Source organism: Ammospiza caudacuta, chromosome 7, assembly GCF_027887145.1.
Source record: "Ammospiza caudacuta isolate bAmmCau1 chromosome 7, bAmmCau1.pri, whole genome shotgun sequence".
Taxonomy (NCBI): Eukaryota; Metazoa; Chordata; class Aves; order Passeriformes; family Passerellidae; genus Ammospiza; species Ammospiza caudacuta.
The window spans coordinates 42,465,608-42,485,062 of NC_080599.1; the positions used below are offsets into that span (position 1 = coordinate 42,465,608).

The 19,455-nt window shown below is 45.1% G+C and overlaps 1 protein-coding gene across 1 annotated transcript in view; it reads left to right on the forward strand.

The window, feature by feature from the left end:
* Positions 1 to 12,600, forward strand: part of RNF11 (ring finger protein 11) — a 31,945-nt gene extending 19,345 nt beyond the window's left edge. The window contains exons 2-3 of the mRNA XM_058808212.1: positions 10,064 to 10,233; positions 10,583 to 12,600. Of these exons, the coding sequence (XP_058664195.1) occupies positions 10,064 to 10,233; positions 10,583 to 10,754 (342 nt within the window). The 3' untranslated portion in view covers positions 10,755 to 12,600. The remainder of the gene's footprint in view (positions 1 to 10,063; positions 10,234 to 10,582) is intronic.
* Positions 12,601 to 19,455: the final 6,855 nt, after the last annotated feature.

The window sequence follows — 19,455 nt, forward strand, 5'->3', positions numbered from 1 at the left end:
CTGCTTGGCTTCCTTTGCAGGGGGAGCCATTGCTGTCCCACCTTGCCAGGCTCTGGCACAGCTTGGCCTCATCAGCTGGGCCCCAGCAAGGGGAAGGTCCCTGTCCAGGTTTGCAGCAGCCCTCTCCTGTGTTGCCTCTTTGTGTATTTTGGTGAGGTTACAGACTATAAAAAGAACAGCTGTGTCCTCTCTCAGACCTCTCTTTGGTGCTTGCTTCCAGCTGGGTGGCTACAAAAAGGCATTTTGTGTCATGGCCGAGGGCAGTGCATGAATGAGGGGCAGATGGTCTGAGGGAGCTGCTGCTGTGCCTGTTTGTTTGTGCTACCTGTGTTACCTCTCAGCTGAAGCTGAGCTGACACCTCACAGGGGCCTCACATAAGGGTGATGTTCTCAGTCTGGCTGGGACTGTTGTGTCTGTTCAAGTCCTGTTTTAGGAACCTGATGCAGGAGGACCTAACCTCCTCAATAGGATTCTTTTGGATGTGTGTGGAAAGGAGCTTTAGGCAAGGCTGTTAAACTGCATTCTGGAGAGTCCTCTTTGCCCAAGGAGGGTGCTTGTCATGTGTTGAACAGTAACACTCAGCCTAGAGATGAGATAATTTGTCACTTGATTTCTCTGATCCTTTGATATCCTACTCAATCTTTTTCTAAAATCCTTTCCTAGTTCTGCATAATATTTTTCTGCTATGTGCTGTGATGTTCTCATTAGTTCAGACTAACACCCTTAAATACACACATATACATGTCTATTTGCACGCTGAAGTACAGCCTGTATTTATGTCTCCCCTCATGGATTGACTGCTCGTGCCTTCAGCTTATGTGCATTTTCATGTTTAATCTCTGGCTTGGCCCCTTGTCCCCAGCCTGTCCTCCTGGCTAATTAGAACCAATTTCCATAACTTTGCTATCTTGTTCCTGAAGTCCTCGGAAGGGCTGTTTTGTTCTTAGAATTGCCATCAAGCTGACCTAATTCTTCCCAGAAGATATATTTTAACACTGCCATTTTTTAAGTGTTTGGAGTCAGGTTTTCACAATTGGCTTGAGTCCCAACAGGGGCACTCCTCCCATTTTCCTCTTGTGTGCCCGTTCCCAGCTTTCCCAGCAGCTGCAGAGATCTCACTGGCAGTGGCAGTGGCTTGTTTGCTTTCTGTCAGGGGAAGTCAGAGCAGTGTCCTTGGAGCCATGGCAAGGGACGTGGCAGGACCCGCAGTCCTGAGGCAGTGCTGTTCTAGAGCAGCTGCACTCAGCTGTGCCCTAATCCCCAAATTCCCTGAAATGGCACCCTGAGCAGGGGCTGCATGTGCTTACTCAGCTGCACAGAGTCTGTGGGTTCAGGAGCAGTTCAGGGCACAGTGAGCACTGCTGTTCACTCTTGGTGCCTTACATTCCCAGCTGAAGTCCCTTATATCCCTGCACTCCTCCCTGGGAGTGCCTGTGCAGTGATCCATACCCAGGACGTGCACACACTTGTCAGAGTGACGCAGTGCTGGGGAGCTTTGGGCCAGGCCATGTCTTGGTGAGCTTTGTGTGCCCGGGGTGAGTCACAGCCTGGGGGTGGCTTGGGGTGTCCAGGACGGATCCCAGTGTCCCACATCAGGGAGCAGGGCAGGCTGTGGGCAAAGCCTGAGTGCTGCTGCACCCAGGGCTTGGCTCAGCCAGTCCCAAGATGATCAATACTGCCATTTTTTAGCTGTTACCCCTTCGATTTATACTGTAATCAAGTTGCACTGACTGATATTTACCCTTTGCAGAAAGCAAACATCTCTAAAGGAAGTGTGAGCGATTCCCCGATGTCTGTGTGGACTGCTTGTGTTCTGTCAGCTTTTCCATCATAGCTTCCCCCATCTCTTGTGCTTGAATGCAGCCTCCAAAAAAAATTGCTAACTGTATTCCTTTGTTTGGGGTGTTCTTTTTCACTTTTGCTCCCTGCTACCCAGCAGTTCCACAGCAGGAAGGGGTGGCACACAGTAGGTTCACTTCACCTTTCAGCAGAGGAGACAGTCTGAGGTATTTGTTTTCAGCCTTTTCCACCTCAGAGCTGTTTTCTTTCCCAAAAAACTTCAGACTTTTATTTTCTGCTAAGTTTACTTCTCAGTTTTCCAGCAGCCATCTCACTTGAACCACAAGTGATGTGTTTAGTGCAGCCCTGTAATAACTGTCTGCTCTTGTCAGGCCTGAGGAGGGGTTTCTGCAAAGAACCACTTGGCATAGGTGGCAGAGAGCATGTACCAGTAACACTGAGGTGGGGTTGCTTATGGGGAGGATGATCCACATTCACGTGCTGGTTTTCCACCACCAGCTGCAGAATTGATTGCTGGCCCTTCCTGCTGGATTTTCTCCCTGCCCAGCTGCTTTGCTTTGTAGTCCCTGGGGTTTGCCAGTCTCAGGAGGCTGCATTTTGTGCCTGAGTGTCCTTAATTTAATGTTTAGGTGCAACTGTTCTTTCCTGGCTTTTCTCACTGCAGCAGCCTGACAGAAAAGCGTGAATTTTTATAAATTGTTTATGAATCTTTTCCTTCTCAATAGAAAAAGAAGCCTATTAAAATAAACACGCAGGGAGCTGTAACAAGAGGGCTTTGTTATCTCTCAGAAGTTGTGGCCTGATGCTGTAAGTTGAGATGTCAGTGAGGTTGTCTGGAGGGAAAGAATCAATTCTCTGGTGAGTAATTTACTGGTCTGGGACATGTTGGTGTATAAGTTACTGACTTTCCTGAAAAAATTCACTCTCTGATGTTTGATGGGATCTCTGGAGAAAGGAACAAGGACACCTAAAACTGACACAAAGCTGGTGAACAAGAAATCAGCAAGTGGAATCATCAGTACCCAGTGTTGACGCCCTTGAGTCAGAGAAACCTGCTGTGCAGCCTGGAAATGTAAAAACTGGCTGTGTCAGGAGATAGTAATTACTCCCTGGAAGCACAGCTTTTTAATTACTGCTTTTCCCCTACAACTCTTTCTTGCTAGTCTTTTGTATTTAGGTTTGCCTTGATGGTTAATCAAATTTCAGAGCAGGTGACTCTGCAGAGCTGCAGGTGATTTCCATCTGCCAGGTGAGGCTGGGTTTGCTCTGGCCAGGCTGCACGGGCACTGCCAACTGTTTGTCTTGGCAGTAGTTGATAGCCTTTTTGGGTTTGTGTGACAGCACAGGCATGAAACTTGAAAGTCCTTTTCTCACAGCCCTTGTCACTGTCTAGGAAAGCAGCAGGCAGGATACATCTACTTTGTACCTCTTCTCTCTGTCCCAGCCCTATTTTTGGTAGCAAAGCTGAGCTCAGGGGACAGGTGATATTTTAAGAGTCAGCAGTCAGGAGTCACTTTCTTTCATGGCTGCTACTCTTTTCCAACTCTTCAGATACATTTATTTCTCAGTCATTTCAGTGGAATAATTGTGAAGAATGCACAAGACAGTTTTACAGTTTGGTTATAGTGTGAATGAGGCTGTGCCATCTCTGCAGAACCACCATGGTTTTCACCAAAAAAGACCTCTCTGAGAGTGATCCATGATTCAGAATGGATGTTGCTTCTCAACTGGAGTCAACAGCTGGAGAAACAGCACAGATCCTGCAGGTTCCTCTCCTGTGTGCAGAGTGGTTCCTCAGTCTGTTGTTATATTAATTACCAACCATATTTGCAGTGCCCAATTCCTACAATGCCACAATTCTTAGTAATCTTTCCTTAGGAGCACCATGGTGTGCGTGTACATGTGTCTGATCTGTCTGTCCCAAATGTCCCCTCCAAAAGGGAGAGGGGACACGAGGGGATTTTTCTTTTAGAAGAACTTTTCAGTGTTAAGTTGCAGTTATTCATACTGAGTGACTACTTGCAAGCAGAAATATTAAAAAATGGGGTAACAATTTCATTACATGATGTTTTATAGCAAGTGCTATTCACCTTTATAAATTAACTGCTCTCTTCTGTGTGGCAGAAAAAGGCTTTTATACTTGGCAGGCTGCTCATAATATTCTAAGGATTATTAAAGTAAGCTGTAGTTGTTATATAATGCACAATATAATGACACGTTTTTTACATTAATGTGTCTTGGGGGAGGATATGATTTCAGAATGTGTATTCACATATGGATGGAGTTTGAGTTTGTTCACCCTGATCAGAATGACATTCACAGAAAAGGTCCCTGGACCATCATCCCAGCGAGTTCTTTGTGAGTAATAAAGTGGTGAGAAGAGAAAATTTCATTGAATTCAGCAGGAATTTTTGAAACAGACCTCGAAGAGCACAATTTTTTTTTTTCTCACCTCCTGATTTTACATTTATAAACTGAGGGTGTTCATAATTAGGTGAGTTGTTTGGGCTCCCTGCTCTCCTTGGAGGTGAGAAAGCTGGGGAGCAGCCAGGCTGAGCTGTGCAGGGGTGGTGAGTGCTGCACTGGGGCTGCTGTGTGTGAAGCAGGGCAGCTGCCTTCAGACATCCTGTTCCAGGCAGGACATTTGCAAGTCGAAGGGATTTCAGACCAGAGCTGTGGGAACAGCTGGGGAAATGCAAATGGAACTGTTGTATTTGCATTCATTAATTAGGCAGCGACCGCAAGGAGCGTAAGCGCTACAGCTGCTGGTTTAAAAAGTGTGAAAAAGATGCAGGATAACATAGCTGGGGAGGTGTTTGTCTCCTCTCTTGGACTGAATTAACAGATACCCTGTTGATCTGGTGATAAAATGTAAATTAATATCCCAGGATGACACACCAGAGAGCACTGGATTAGGTGAGGAAGGAAATTTAGAGATGGAGACATGGCAAAGCAATCAGTAGAGGAAAGCAGAGGCTGTGCACAGGATCTCAAGGACAGCAATGAGGCTTTAACCTTGAACTGTTTGGTGTTAGGAATTATTCATCTCACCTTTGACCATCCTGAAAGGATAATTTGGGCATGTTGCTGCAATTATAAAAACATCAAACAAAACAAAAGCCCTGATACTGCTGATATGTGGCGTAGAGGGATCTTAAAATAATCTTTATCCAGGGATTAAGAGTTTCTGATCTACCACTGACCTGTTTTCAGAGTATTACAAATTCATGGTACTTGCAGAAACAAGACAAAAAGGCTGTAAAACAAGAGACAAGCAGATTTACAATAGCATAAGTTACTAAAGTGAGTTGCATTGATGAGGAAGCTTCAAATTAAAAAACATGCTTGGTGAAACCTCCTTTTTCTAGTCAAGAATCCAAAGTGTGCTTGGAAATCTTTTTGTAGAAAGTTTCTGGACCTTTTAGGCCATGTGTGAAAATGTTTTTTTTTCATTAGGAGTGAGAAGTGCAGACCTCCAGATGCCCTCTGATTTTTTTTTTTTCCCCCCCAAAGGAGGAGGAGCTGGGGTGAGATGGAGACACAAACACTGCTGTAGTCCTTGAGTCTGAATTAATGCTGTTATTTTTAAGGGCTGAATAAACATTGGCAGTGAATGATTTCTGTGTACAGAAAGCCAGGGAAACTTGTGCTGATACCACTGACTTTGTGAACAAAGAGAAAGTTGTGTATCTCCAGGATTATGGGCATCTGAGGTGTTTCATCATTACTAAATTCTTATGGGGAAAAATAATTGACTAAAGCAAATTAAGTGCCAGAAAGTGATTTTTATTTCATTGCCTGGCAGTAATATATGGATTTGATTATTTGTTTTGGCCTTTTCTAGGGGATTTTGCACGAAGTAATAAAGTTAGCATGAAATTTCATCTTAGTTTGAAGTGCCTTACATCTTTATCAAATGATAAATAACACAGACTTTGGCTAGAAGTTCAGTATTTTGTAATTTTGTCTGCAAAAACATTTACCATGGTCGATAAGAGAAATGTGAGACACCAGAGCAATAAATTCATGCTTGTCTTTGGAGTAAAATAATAATTACTTGGGTAATACAATCTTTTTTATATACACCCATGTCAGGGACCCCTGGCTACAAATGTGAGCTGAGTGAAGTCTGGAGGAGCAGAACCTTGGTCAGTGAAAGCAGCTTTTACAAACTGTGAAGGATTTACAGAGGGGTGATAAACCCACACGGGACCAGCAGTTTGGAGTTATTGTTGGGTGTTTTAATCCCAAAATGGCAGCAGAGATTGGGATGGGGAGAAATGCAGGGCTGCAGCTGCCCTGTGGCTGTGAGCTGGGCCAGCTGGGTGTGTGCCCGAGGGGCTGCCAGGGGCAGGAGCCCAGCTCTGCTCAGAGGGGCAGGAGCCCAGCTCTGCTCGGGGGCACAGGAGCCCAGCTCTGCTCAGGGGGACAGGAGCCCAGCTCTGCTCAGGGGGACAGGAGCCCAGCTCTGCTCGGGGGCACAGGAGCCCAGCTCTGCTCAGAGGGACAGGAGCCCAGCTCTGCTCAGAGGGACAGGAGCCCAGCTCTGCTCGGGGGGACAGGAGCACAATTCTGCTCTGGGGGACAGGAGCCCAGCTCTGCTCGGGGGGACAGGAGCCCAGCTCTGCTCAGAGGGACAGGAGCCCAGCTCTGCTCAGAGGGACAGGAGCACAACTCTGCTCGGGGGGACAGGAGCCCAGCTCTGCTCGGGGGGACAGGAGCACAACTCTGCTCGGGGGGACAGGAGCCCAGCTCTGCTCAGGGGGACAGGAGCACAACTCTGCTCGGGGGGACAGGAGCCCAGCTCTGCTCGGGGGGACAGGAGCACAACTCTGCTCAGGGGGACAGGAGCCCAGCTCTGCTCGGGGGGACAGGAGCCCAGCTCTGCTCAGAGGGACAGGAGCCCAGCTCTGCTCGGGGGGACAGGAGCCCAGCTCTGCTCAGAGGGACAGGAGCCCAGCTCTGCTCGGGGGGACAGGAGCACAACTCTGCTCAGAGGGACAGGAGCACAGCTCTGCTCAGGTCAGGGTCTCCTGGGGGAGCTGGGGATGTCACTTTGCACTCAGAGAAACCCGGGCTCTCAGACTCTCATGAATAACTAGTTCCAGGTAGTTTTAGAATCGTACAGGTATGAACACACCTTTCTTTTTAGCTGTTGGAGGGGCAAGGGCTGGTTTGAAAGAGTCTCTGTTGTTGTACCCTGTAATGTGACACTGCAACGTGTGTGGCTCTTCATTTCCCTGGTACATTGGTGTGCAGGGCTCAGTTTGGGCAGGCCCTTAGCAGCAGTCGGGAGGGGACATCAAAGTGCCACCAGGCAGGGTGTTCAGTGCACGGGTATCGAGTGGTCTCTCTGGGTTATTTACAGCAATTTGCTCTGCATTTTTCACAACAGCCACACCAACCCCAGCTCTCTGCAGTCACCAGTGTGAGGACACCGTGGTGAAAGACAGCACCATTTTCACCCAGTTACTCCTCTGACAAGAGGTTCTTGTCTAGAATGTGAAATTGTAGAAGCCCCCAGCTGGCGACTATAAATTCCTGCCTTAATGGGCTGTGTCAGACACGTCGGGGCGGCTGTGCCGGGAGGGAACCTGAGACTGGATGCCAAAGGGAGGAGTTTCTATCCAGCCCAGAGTCGGGAGGGCATTTGTGTGCTTGGGGAGAGCATGGGGAGGGCATTTGTGTGCTCGGGGAGGGCATTTGTGTGCTTGGGGAGGGCATTTGTGTGCTCGGGGAGGGCATTTGTGTGCTTGGGGAGGGCATTTGTGTGCTTGGCACGCCGAGGGGACCGGGGGTGCCCCAGCCCCTGTGCAGGGAAGGTGACACCCAGGGGAGAGGGGCTCTGCAATAATGCACAAGTGGCTTCCCCAGCTGCAGGGTCCCTCAGTGGTCAGTCCCAAGTGCCTGTAGAATATTAGAACAAGGCAATGAGGTTTTGTTCTTGTCTGGCCTATCGCCGGTTTAAAAGTTGTGATTTCCTGTCCAAAACTTCACCAAAGCAGTTGTTGACTGGGCACAGTGTGTGACTGTTGCTCACTTCAGAGTTGTCCAGATGTGACTGTTCTAACTCACAGCAAATTCTTACTTAAACTGTAGTTTGTGTAATTTTTGCTGAGATCATCAGTTTGAGGATTTCTTGGATCTTTTGTCCTCCTGTTTTTGCCTTTCAGTGAATTTCTGCATTATCACTTGCAGCCATGGCTTCAGCCATGGGAGCTGTATTAAGTACAGTTCCCTCCCCTCCTCCTGCCCACGTTGGGACCAGCCTATGCTGTACCTGTGGTTTGTTGTACTGCTCCTCCTCTTTTCCTAGATGGGAAGGAGAGTACATCCCTCTCCAGTGCTGATTGTTCTCTACATCTGTGTAACAAGTGAAGGAGGTAGCAGTAATGTCCTGCTATTGCTTTATAACCTGTTCAAAGTACAGCAAAGCCCTGGGAAAAAAAAAGTTACTGATAGTTTGTGGTGTTAAGTTCTTGAAACATAAAACCAGGAGCAGGCTGTGCTTTGAGCTGAAGTGTTCAGTGCAGAGGGTCTGCAGCACTTGTCAGGGAAAATGCTTTATTTTGGTGGCACCAAAGGTTGCAGTGACTTTCTGAATACTGTTATATCTGTCAGGCCAGCCCTAGGTTCAGCTGCTGCTTTTCTCTGTCCAAATGATGATTAGAGAATACTTTAGGTAATTTAAAACACTAAAAGGCAGCTAATCCAAAAGAATTCTGTGATTCTGTGAAATATGGTTCAGAGTAGTCAGGAAATTAATCACTTGGAGAACCCCTGGCATTCTGTCTTTAGAACCTTCTCATAATTCCTCTGAGTCCTGCCAGGAAATGAGAGGGGGAGATCCTAAGCTAGCTAAATTAAGAGATGACTGTGAATTTTACCCCACAGCTGAATTGCCAGTGGCAGGCAGTGTTCAATGAAGAATTGCCAGGCAGACTTGTATCTGTAATTAGCATTTCTCACCAGCAAGGGCTTCTGCTGCTGGGTGGCACCAGCAAGAGCTGCTCACTCCTGGGACAGCTTTCTCCCAGCCTTCCAGGAGTCCTGGCTGGCTGTCCCTGTGCTGTGATTCCTGGCAGTGGAAGGAGAAGAGCTGTACTGGGTTTGACAAACGCAGTGTTACATGTGGGAGGTGACCTGTGCTGCCTCAGCTGCACACACCTGCCCTGGGCTCAGCTTCACCAGTGTCCTCTAAAACAGCAAATTTGGCATTTGCCAAAGATGATTCTGTGCATAGTGTGTCTGATGCAGCAGGTTTATTTTCAGACACATCTGTAAGTTTAATTTTTTCTGCTGTTTAAGAAGGACCATTAAAATGGGTCTCTTGCAAGAAATTGCCTCCCTGTTAATAGCAGATTTATGGCTACTGGCCAATACTGTCCTAATAGTGTATCCTGTTCAAAATTGATATTTATGTACCAAAAAATGCTTTAAAAGCAAGTAAATTAAATACCATGTTAATATAAATGTTAGTGAAAATATCTAATCTAAAGTTCATTAATATTCAAAAGAAGCTTCTCAGAATGAGGTTGAGGAAGGACTGCATAATGGCTAAATGTTTCCTGTATTCCTTTTGAAAATATATACCTCAAACATATCCATAGTTGAATCCAGTTTGGGAGAACTTGTAAAGTCATATTAGTGTATGAGAAGAAACACAAAAGTTGGATTACTTACTTAAGCTGTTGTTTGTGCTGTCCAGGTAACATTCTTTTAATGCATGAAAATTAAATCTGCAGTTCTAGATTTAAGCTTGTGTGGCCCAAAACAATTCACATACATTTTAGTTATTGCAGAGGAAGTAAAACCTTCCTCTCTAAAAGTTTGGAGAATAACCAGTATCCTCATCTTTCCAGAGAATTCGTCCTTAATGTAAAAAGAAGATAAAATTAACAGACTCTACTTTCAGATTTGCAGATGCTGGGGGCTCTCCCTAAGCCCTTACAGTGCTCAGTTCTGTACCTCAGCACTTCACCAGGTGCCTGTGAGGTTCATTTGCCTGCTGGCTTGTGGAGTTTCTTGTCCATGTGTCTCCTGTACGAACAGTTCCTGGAGATCAAAAGCTTTTGCAGAGAACCACCACGAGCAGCTCCTTGCTCAAATACTGCCCTCAATTCTCTATCCTGTTCCCATTACAATTACAGCCCCAAAGCTGCCAAGCAGGAGTGGGAGTTCATACAAATATTTGTAGGGCTGTGAATTGCGCTGTGCTGGGGAAGCTCTGGGTGGTTTCTCATGGCCCCACTGTGCCTCCAGGAGCAGGTGCCCGTCCCTGTGTATCACCCCACGCCCAGCCAGACGCGGCTGGCCACGCAGCTGACGGAGGAGGAGCAGATCCGCATCGCGCAGCGCATCGGCCTCATCCAGCACCTGCCCAAGGGCGTCTACGACCCCGGCAGGGACGGCTCCGAGAAGAAGATCCGAGAGTGAGTCCTGGCACGGAGGGAAGGGGTGTGGCTGTGCCCGTGGTTTGGGATGTTACCCTGGGAAACCTCACCTTGTCACCCTGGGTTTGCCTTCTTTACAGGGACTGTGATTCAATGGAGCTTTTTAAAAAGAAGGCTGATGTGGGGAGTGGCATCCCTGCTGAGGGCAGGGGGTTGGAACTCTGTGGGCTCCAAGATCCCTTTAACCCAAACCACTCCGTGCATCTGAGGCTCTTTCCTTTACCTTACACATCTACAAATACTAAACACATCCAGGAATAGATATTATACTGTTTTTCATTTCCAGGTTGGTAACAGCAAGCTTAATATTTTATTTTTCCCCCTCCAGATGTGTCATTTGTATGATGGACTTTGTTTATGGGGACCCTATCCGATTTCTGCCATGCATGCACATTTACCACCTGGACTGTATAGATGACTGGTTGATGAGATCCTTTACCTGTCCATCCTGCATGGAGCCAGTGGATGCAGCACTGCTTTCATCATATGAGACTAACTGAGCCAGGGTTTCTCTACTGAACCTTCGAGGAGACCATCCACTTCAGTGGGTTTGATCCTTTTGTCATTCAGCCCAAAGAGCCAGGAATTAGGAATTAAGATCATGCACAAAGTATACATTTCCTAATAAAAAAAAAATATTCCTGAATGGCTGCAAATATTGGAAAACATAGTATTTTAGAGACTATAGAAAAGTAGGTTGTTATTTTTAATGTAAAGCCTTGACCCACCATTGTCTTTTAATGTTTGTTCTTACACCCATATATAGGAATTGTGTAAAGTGTTACAGCAACTGTAAATGTTTAAACTGCGTGTATCCAATTTTATTAGCAGCAAGATAAGAGTATTTTTTTCCTAAATAAAGTAACCAGTTTTGTTCTGATTCTTTTCACAAGTCCTGGCATTTGGGTCAAGGCTTTATTGAAATCTACATTTTATAACACTGGCACAAAGAAATAGTTTTAAGCTTGTTTGCACAGTTCTTTTTCTTTTTCTTTTTTTTTTTCCATTGGAGATGGAATTCATTGCCTTAGGTCTTTTTAATAGTGTATTGTTATTGTTGGGCTGGCTCTATGCTTGAAAACCAGTTTATTTATAACCTGTTAAAAGTGCTATATTTTGTTTGCAGTTAGGAATATGCAGACTTCAAAGTGATCTCCTAGCTTATAAGCAAACTGAGATGCATTATCCCTTTTCTACAAGTGATGCAGATTATGAAGATATGACACAAGACCTGCAGTGAAACTCTGGTTTCATGGGGTTTTTTTATAACTTCCTTCGGTTTTGATGAAATAACAGTCCTTAAATTTTAATATGTGACCTTTAACTTGATCAGATTAAAAGTGGGCCAGATGAACAATAAATAGTTAAGCTGCCATAACTGAAAAAGAAAATATTTGGAACTAATCTAGTGTTAGCATTGATCACTTATTCTGTTTTTTTCTCCCTACAATGGTTGTCTTGGATAATAGCAAATGGATACTGCATCTCTCGTTCTTGTAGTTCTTAGGTTATCAGAAGTTAAGAATAAACATACTGTATCTCAGTCTCCTGTATTAAATGTATCTCTTGAGCCCTGCTGGCTGGCACATCAGTCCACCAAACAGGAATGAATGCAGAGAGGAGAAAAATAGACTTTGTTCTGCACATCAATGCAAAGTTTATATAAACACAGAGTGTCAGGGTAGCAGTGGAGGGGCAAACAGTCCTGCTATAGCCAGAATGACACAATTCCCTGATTTCTGTAGCAAACAGAACCTGCTTGTTTAAGAGAGGCTCCAGCAAAGATTGTAGCTGTAAAGACCTTTTTCCACTTAGCATGATTTTCTCCTTTTTTCTTCTCCCCCACTCCCTTGATGAACCTTCTGTGACTTCTGTGCATTCAGTGCCACCCTGACAGTGAGAAGCCCTGGTCTCATGGAATGAAACACAATCTCAAGTTAACCACAGCAAATTGGGGGATATTCTTTGATTGTGTTTCAGATGTAGTTTGAGTTCTTGATACAAGAAGTTGTGTTTGAAGACCCAGGTCCTTTGAGGACTCTTAGTGCATTTGCAGTAGAGGAGAATTGTAATTCTGTGGGTTATGGGTAACATAGTGGTCAGCACAGTGGAGAGTCAACATTTGTTTGTGATTCCTGCAGCTGACAGCACCCTGCTCCCTTAGAGAAGAGCTCCAAGGAGCAGTCACAAGGAATTGAAAAACACTCTGCAGTTCTAGATTCACTCAAATGGCCACACATTTATCTGGACACAACGTTTTGCTGAATTCATACATACCTAATTACATGGATCCAAATCTGGGAAGAGAGACCTGAAGTTGTGCAATATCATTGTTCCTTTTCATCATTCCATGTGTGTTCCTTTGTGTCCTCCTTTTTGTCTGTTTGTTTCAGGGGTTGGGTTCTTTTTTTTTTTTTTTTGGCAAAACAATGTCCACATTAAGTATTCATTTCTTTATCTTGTTAAAACTGGCAAATGAACAATTTGAAAAAAACAGTGTTGTCATGGTGGTATTAATCTTTATTTATTACAAGACTTGATTAAGAAAGATTTAAAAGAAGGAGGAAGTGATGAGTTACTGAGCTGAATGCTTTCCTAGGCAGCTGACACCTGAGCAGCTGAACTTTTAACACTGACACTGACTGGGCTAAGGGAAGAAATTACTTTTATTAAAATACTTGTTAAATAGCAAAAAGGTGGGGAAAAGTTAAAACTGGAGCTGATGCCACAAAACCATTTCAAAAAAGTTCAAATTTTAGCTTAAAGACCAATGTGTAAATATAACAAATAAATCAAATTGTTTTTCAAGTTTTTAGATACAATACTGTTCTGGGTGATTTTGAATTTAAAGAAGAATTTATCTAAATTTAATGCAAAATAATGTATAACCTGAATTCTAGCTAATTGTGGAACCAGATCTGTGTTTTATTTCTGCCATCTCTAAGATTAAGATATATTTACCTCGTGTCCTAGAGGTGTCTAGTAATTACTTGCACTTCAGACACATGAAGGCAGTCCAGCACAGCACAGCTGTTCCCAGCTGCAGCTGGGTGAGGGGAAGGAGTTGGCTCTGACTCACCTGGACCTGTTCACCCAAAGTCCTTCTTATGGCAGGCTGGGCAGGCCCATAGAAAAACGTCTGCAGAGCAGTTTGAAGGAAAAAAACAAACAAAAAATCCTCTCAGAGCCACTGTGTGCAGGTACCCGAGTGTGGAGGTGCTCGACAGCCTCAAGAGCTGTTCCTTGGAGGCATTTTCATAGGGCCTGTGCAGTGGGATGGAAACACTGAGTGCAGTGATGGCATGTGCAATCCAGGGCTGGAGTGGCACAGCAGCCCTGGCACTGCCCCAGCTGGGCTGAGGGATCACCAGGCTCCATCCCAGCAGCACAAGGGACGGGGGCTGTGAAAGCCCCAGGTCAGAGCCACCACAGCACTGCTGTGCCCTGCACAGGATCTGCAGCGAGCACCTGCACAGCAGGGATGTGCTGGGGTTCCACTTGTAGATTAGGGTAGGAAATGGATTTTGTCTCCTGCATGAGAGGAAACTCCCACAAACATGCAGCCAGAGATGTAATGACAAGTAAGGAATACTCAGTTTTGTACAGACCTTCATGCTTAAAAACTCTTGCATGCTACAGGAATTACCACTTTAATCATTTTACTTCTAAGGATGGCAATCCTTATTACTGTTGCCAGTTCATTTTGTGAATCTGTGGGAGAATCACACATAAACAAACAAACCCAGCCCAGAGTGTTTCTTTCTCAGGAACATGAGCCACATAAGGGTTTAAAAGCTCTTATGGTCTTGCAGCTTCCCAGGGCTGAAAGCAGTTCCATGTTTGGAAGGCTGACAGGCTCCCTTTGCAGTGGCAGAAGGGTGCATTTCTGAGCTGAGGGATTATGAAATACCTGAATTTACTTCAGTTGCCACAGTTTCAGGACTTCGACACTTCCTGTCCTTGTGCAATTGTGGTAAAGATGAAAATTCTTTTGAGTCAGACTGCCAGTGAAATAAATAACAAGATGGCTGAAACTAAACATCCAGGGTCTCAGCAGTTAAATCCTGGATTAAAAGGACTCAGCAAAAAATGTGGATGCTGCCTGATTACAAACACAGTTTGTTACAGATACCACATTTTTATTAAAAACATATAATCTAGTTGACAACCTATAAAAACACATGAATAAAATCTGTTCAGAAGAACCCTTCTTGGCTTAATACCCAGAATAAAAATTAGCTTCAAGGATTAACTTTTTATATATAGCGTTTAACTTGGAAGAATATAATTTATGGTAACCATCCTTTGCAGATTATCTTGCATTTAAACCTGTTCTGGGATAAGAGTTCTGGGCTTTGGAATGCTTGGTATGAAATGCAAAGTTAATGCTTTGTGATAAAGAGAACAGCCTAAATGCACTCTGCTAAAGCATCTTTTTGATTTAAGCAGAGGAAATAACTGTACTTTCACACTAGCAACTGATTCATTACAACATCCACTCTGCTCTGACACTTTGCTAAGTAAAAGCTGCAGAGAGGAGTTTATAATGAAGAAATCCTTTGTGCAGAGCCCCTTCTGTGCTCCCACAGCACCGAGGTATTTGCTGGCTCAGCAAGAGGGGCCCAGCCACACGGAGCAGAGCGGGCACAGAGAGCCCCCAGCCCTCCTCTGTCCTCTGGAAAACAAGCAGCAGAAACTCAACAAACCTGCTCTTTGCAGCACCAACCCCTACAAAACATTTTCTTTCCAAGAAAGCATTTCAAGAGCCCTGCACACAGCAGCAAATGCTGGATTCCCCACACACACTGCACAGGCCCTGGCTGCCCACAGAGCCCTTTGCCAGCCCCACTCTGCTCCCTGGCTGCTCTTTTGCCAGGGCTCTCGCTGCACCATGACAGACAAACTTCACCTTCTCAGCCTCTTTTGCCCACACTTCTGCCACGTTAGCAGGAGCTGCCTGTGTAATCCAGGATTCACGCTGGGGAAGCAGATTGAGGGAGGCAGACAAGGCAAGAATTCAAGGGGGAAAGGATGAATCACACCAAATCTCTTTTCTGAGCAGGACAGAGCCATCCCAGGCACTGTCCCACTGAGGCACAGCTCTGCTACTCCAGAGTGAAAAATGATGCCTTCAAATCTAGAGCATAAAACTGCATTTTTGTGAGGTTACTGCACTGAAGGGCTCTTGCTAGATTGCCTGTTTGCCTTGGGATTTCATCTTCTAGAAGGCTGCAAACTGCACAGTCCTGCAGTGTGATCTACTGCAAACCATTAGTAAAGGCCTTTAACCTCTGCATTTTCCTCAGCTATCACCAAAGCTTTCTTTTCTTTTTAAAGTATCTTGCCTTTTTAAAGTACCAAATTGAATTAATAGTTGAAGCAGTTAAATTCTTAAAAAGCTTTGGCTCCAGAACCCTGTTCCCTTTGTGTGTGAGTATACATACATACATAGATGTTTTATGTATATTTATATATGCTTTTCTTTATGTATGTGTGTGTGACAGATCAGACAACAACAGAGCTGTAGCAGACACTGTGCCTGGAATTCCTGCTGTTCTTAGAAACACCAACATTTGTCTGCATCAGCGATGAGCTCAGCCAGTGTCACAGAATGGAAACCACTCAGGTATTCACAAGCCATAGGAATGAAAGGCAAACCAAATTTTTCACAAAATTGCATCAGACATTGGAATAATCTCCCCAGGCAATATTAGATCTCTCAACACTGAATAATTCTAGGATTCAGCTGGACAGGGTGCAGGGCCACCTTGCCTAGCCTCTGCTTTTGGCAAGAAAGGTTGGGCCACATGATCCTGGAGGTCCTTTCCAACCTGATATTGTATCTATGACTGAAATATCAAAACTGTAACTGGCCCTGATTGCACCTAAAAACCCCTGAAGCTGTACAACCTTAGTGGTGGTGAGAGCAGTGCTGGGTATTGTACCCACACAAAGATGACCCTGAACATGAGCCATGTAATTCTAGGATCCTCTGGAGTTAACAGCCTTGCTTCACTCCCCAGAATGATTTACAGAACTGCACTGAGATACAGTTCCTGTGCCACATCTGCAGGGCACAGGCAGCTGCAGGCATCTCACAGCAGCACCTTCCCCAGAAGATCAGGGAAGCACCACATTGACAGAGCAGCAGCTCCTCCTGGGACTGCCCCTGTGACACCAAGCCTGGCCTGGGGCTGCAGCACTGCAGACAAACATCCCACACAGCTCCAGCACCAAGGATGTTGTTCTTACCTTCACACCCTGTGCACTGCAGAATGAAAGGAATAGGAAGAGGAAAACTGTCCAGAGTACTGCAGCTTCTGCCTATCTTCTCTTTCCACCACATCACCACATTACTTTTAGGCCACAGGCCTGAAAGTGCTGTTCCTGTACTTTGCTAGCAGAAGATAAACTTTTCTTTGCCTTTTTTAAAATTGAATCAGCCCATAAAAAGAGCATGCAGGGGGTTACAACTGCTCTGTTTTGTATTCTTCCTGTGAAATAGCCAAGGAGAGAGAAAGCAAGTAGATTTCCCTGCAATGCATAATTCTAAATAAGCATTTTGCCTATGCTTAGCCAGCACTGAAAATAAGTAGCTCCTCAGGTTTATAAAAACCACAGAAGATAATGGAGCACAGCCCAGTTCTACAGAGCCATGATTGAATTTGAGCAAACACTATGCAGAACTTTACCACAGTGCAATGCAGGTATTTATTAACCCTGTTGCTATTCATAAATCTTGGAGACAGGGATTGACTGGGCATGTCCTTAAAAAAAAGTACTTGGATATTTTTTTTAAACACCTGAAGCAAACCTAGATAGCATCTTTAAAAAATATTCTATGATGACAAATCATTCAATTAAACACTTGCTAGTACACGCTTTGCACATCGTCTGCCACCAAAATGGATTTGCAGAACATAATGAGAAAAGAAGCAAGTTCTTTTCTAGTCTGTTCAGGTTGCCCAGTCTCATTCATCAGTGATGTTGCCAACCATTACCCATTTTCCTGCAGAGCAGTAAACAACATGACTCACCTCTTTATCTTCTCCTCTTCCTCCCAGAGGGGAACGGTGTTGAATGCATTGTTTTGGTCATTTCATATACATTTGCTTTGCTGCTGTGTTTTTATGCTTGTGAAGACAAAGAAATGTATCTTGCAGCTGGAACTGGAGTGTTGTATTTAAACTCTTGGGAATGATTTTTGCATTCTGGGACTGACCTGTAGGAAAGCTTTGTCTCACATGGGGAAGCATTACTTGGTGCCTTTGTTGGACCAGAGGCACACAAGCTGTCAGCCTGTGAGCTTTTAGTGAGCTTTTAGTCTTGGACCCAGGCCACAGATAACTAAAAATACTAAAGCACTCAATACAGAATTTAATGCCAAAACCAGTGTGAAATGAGAGGAAATGTTTGATATGATCCTGTTCTACGCTGCTGTATTTCACAAAATGCTGTTTCCTCAGCCAAGCTTTGTGGTGTAAACAGCCTGAGGCCAGGCACAGTCAGAAGGGGACAGTCCCTGAACCACCCATCCCTGGTGGCACCTGTGAGCTGTGCATGGCAACTGAACTGCAAGCAAAGCAGGCTCCTATGACACAGGTAGAGTTGAGCAATATTAAATGTGTTTCCAAATCACAGTATCATGGTTGTGACTTCATCAAATTCTCCTCTAACCATCCAGAAAAGCTGTGGCCAGGTCCAGCTCCAGCCCATCATCCTTCACACAACAGTTAGCATCTCATCTCGTGTTGCTCACAGGAGCTGGGAGCTGCAGTTGCACCTGACCAGGCCTGAGCAGGAGCTGCCTCTCCTCCCTCAGTTCCCTTGCACACAGGGATTCCACATCACTGAGCCCATGATAAAGGGATGCTCCTTTTACTGCCTTGTCCCTTCCTGCCAGCATCACCCTCAGGTGACAGCAGTGTCCCATGGGCCACCACGGCTGCTGCTGCAGACATCCAGGAAACTGAGGAGGAGTTTCTACCCCTCCCTGGTTACTGGCAGGAAAAACTTCCTAGTTTTAAAAAAGACACAGAAGAAGAAATAAAGCTTGTGGGTTTTATGATAAAAGTCCTACCAAGTGCAGAAAACTTTTCTGCTGTCTGAGTTAGTAATTTTTGTCTTTGGGTAAGATCTCTGGCTTTGCTGAGGATGTGGAAGAGCTGACTGCAGCAGCTGTTGGCTAAAGCTGGTGCACAGAGTGGGTTTCTCAAGCATTGCTCACACAGTTCAGTGTTTGAATGCAGAAGGAACTGCTCCTTCTGCAGTTGAGGTGTGGACTATACCCATCTGCACTCATTCTTCCACTTCCTGAATCCTGGGCCATGCTTCAGTCTCTGCTGTGCAATTCAGTGACAATATCTGCTATTTTCTGCTGAGTACCCTGAGGGGAGAGCTCACAGCTTTGTGCTTCCCCTGGTTCACTGCATTTGGGACTCCAGACTGATGAAGCAATTTGCTGTCCTGCAGAGCTGCTCCAGGCACCACACACAGCTGCTGGAGAAGCAGTGGAAAAACCAGCCCAGCACCAACCTTCCAGCCCAGGCTGATCCCACAGAGTTTGGATCCCTGCCATGCAGGAGCACCAAAATGAAGGAACTGATGAGCAGAGAGAGGTTGGGCAATTGCAAATGTAACACATGAAAAAACTTACACAGTGACAATGTACCAGACCTTCCATTCATCTTCTCCTCAAGTGAATCCATATTATTACAGCCCATAAATCCTCATTGCATAAGGAAGGTGATTATTTGCTATGGCTTGGGAGCAAATTGGGAGCCAAGGAGTCAAACATGACAGTGAACTACAAAGCACTCAGCTGAAGTTGGAGATCAGGTCCACAGTGTGAGTGGTGCTGGTGTTTGGAGATGACTCTGAAAATCTAAGGAAGGATATGAAAACCTTAGGAAAATCTTGGGATTTTCATTGCTGCAAAGCATCAGGGAAGCTGGCTGAATATCACACAGTATATCCTTTTGTGATCTATCTAAGATCAGGCAAAACCAAGCTGTGGGTGAATTTCAAAGAAGAGAAATGAGTCTACACTCAGAAGGATTGTTCACTTTCTGCAAAGTACAATTTATGCTAATTTTCACATGGCATTACTTGCTCAGAAGATGCTAAGGCTGCCAAAATATTTGAAAAGGACAACTGGAAGAAGAGGCGTTATATGCATGAAGTAGAACAAGAAACTTTTTT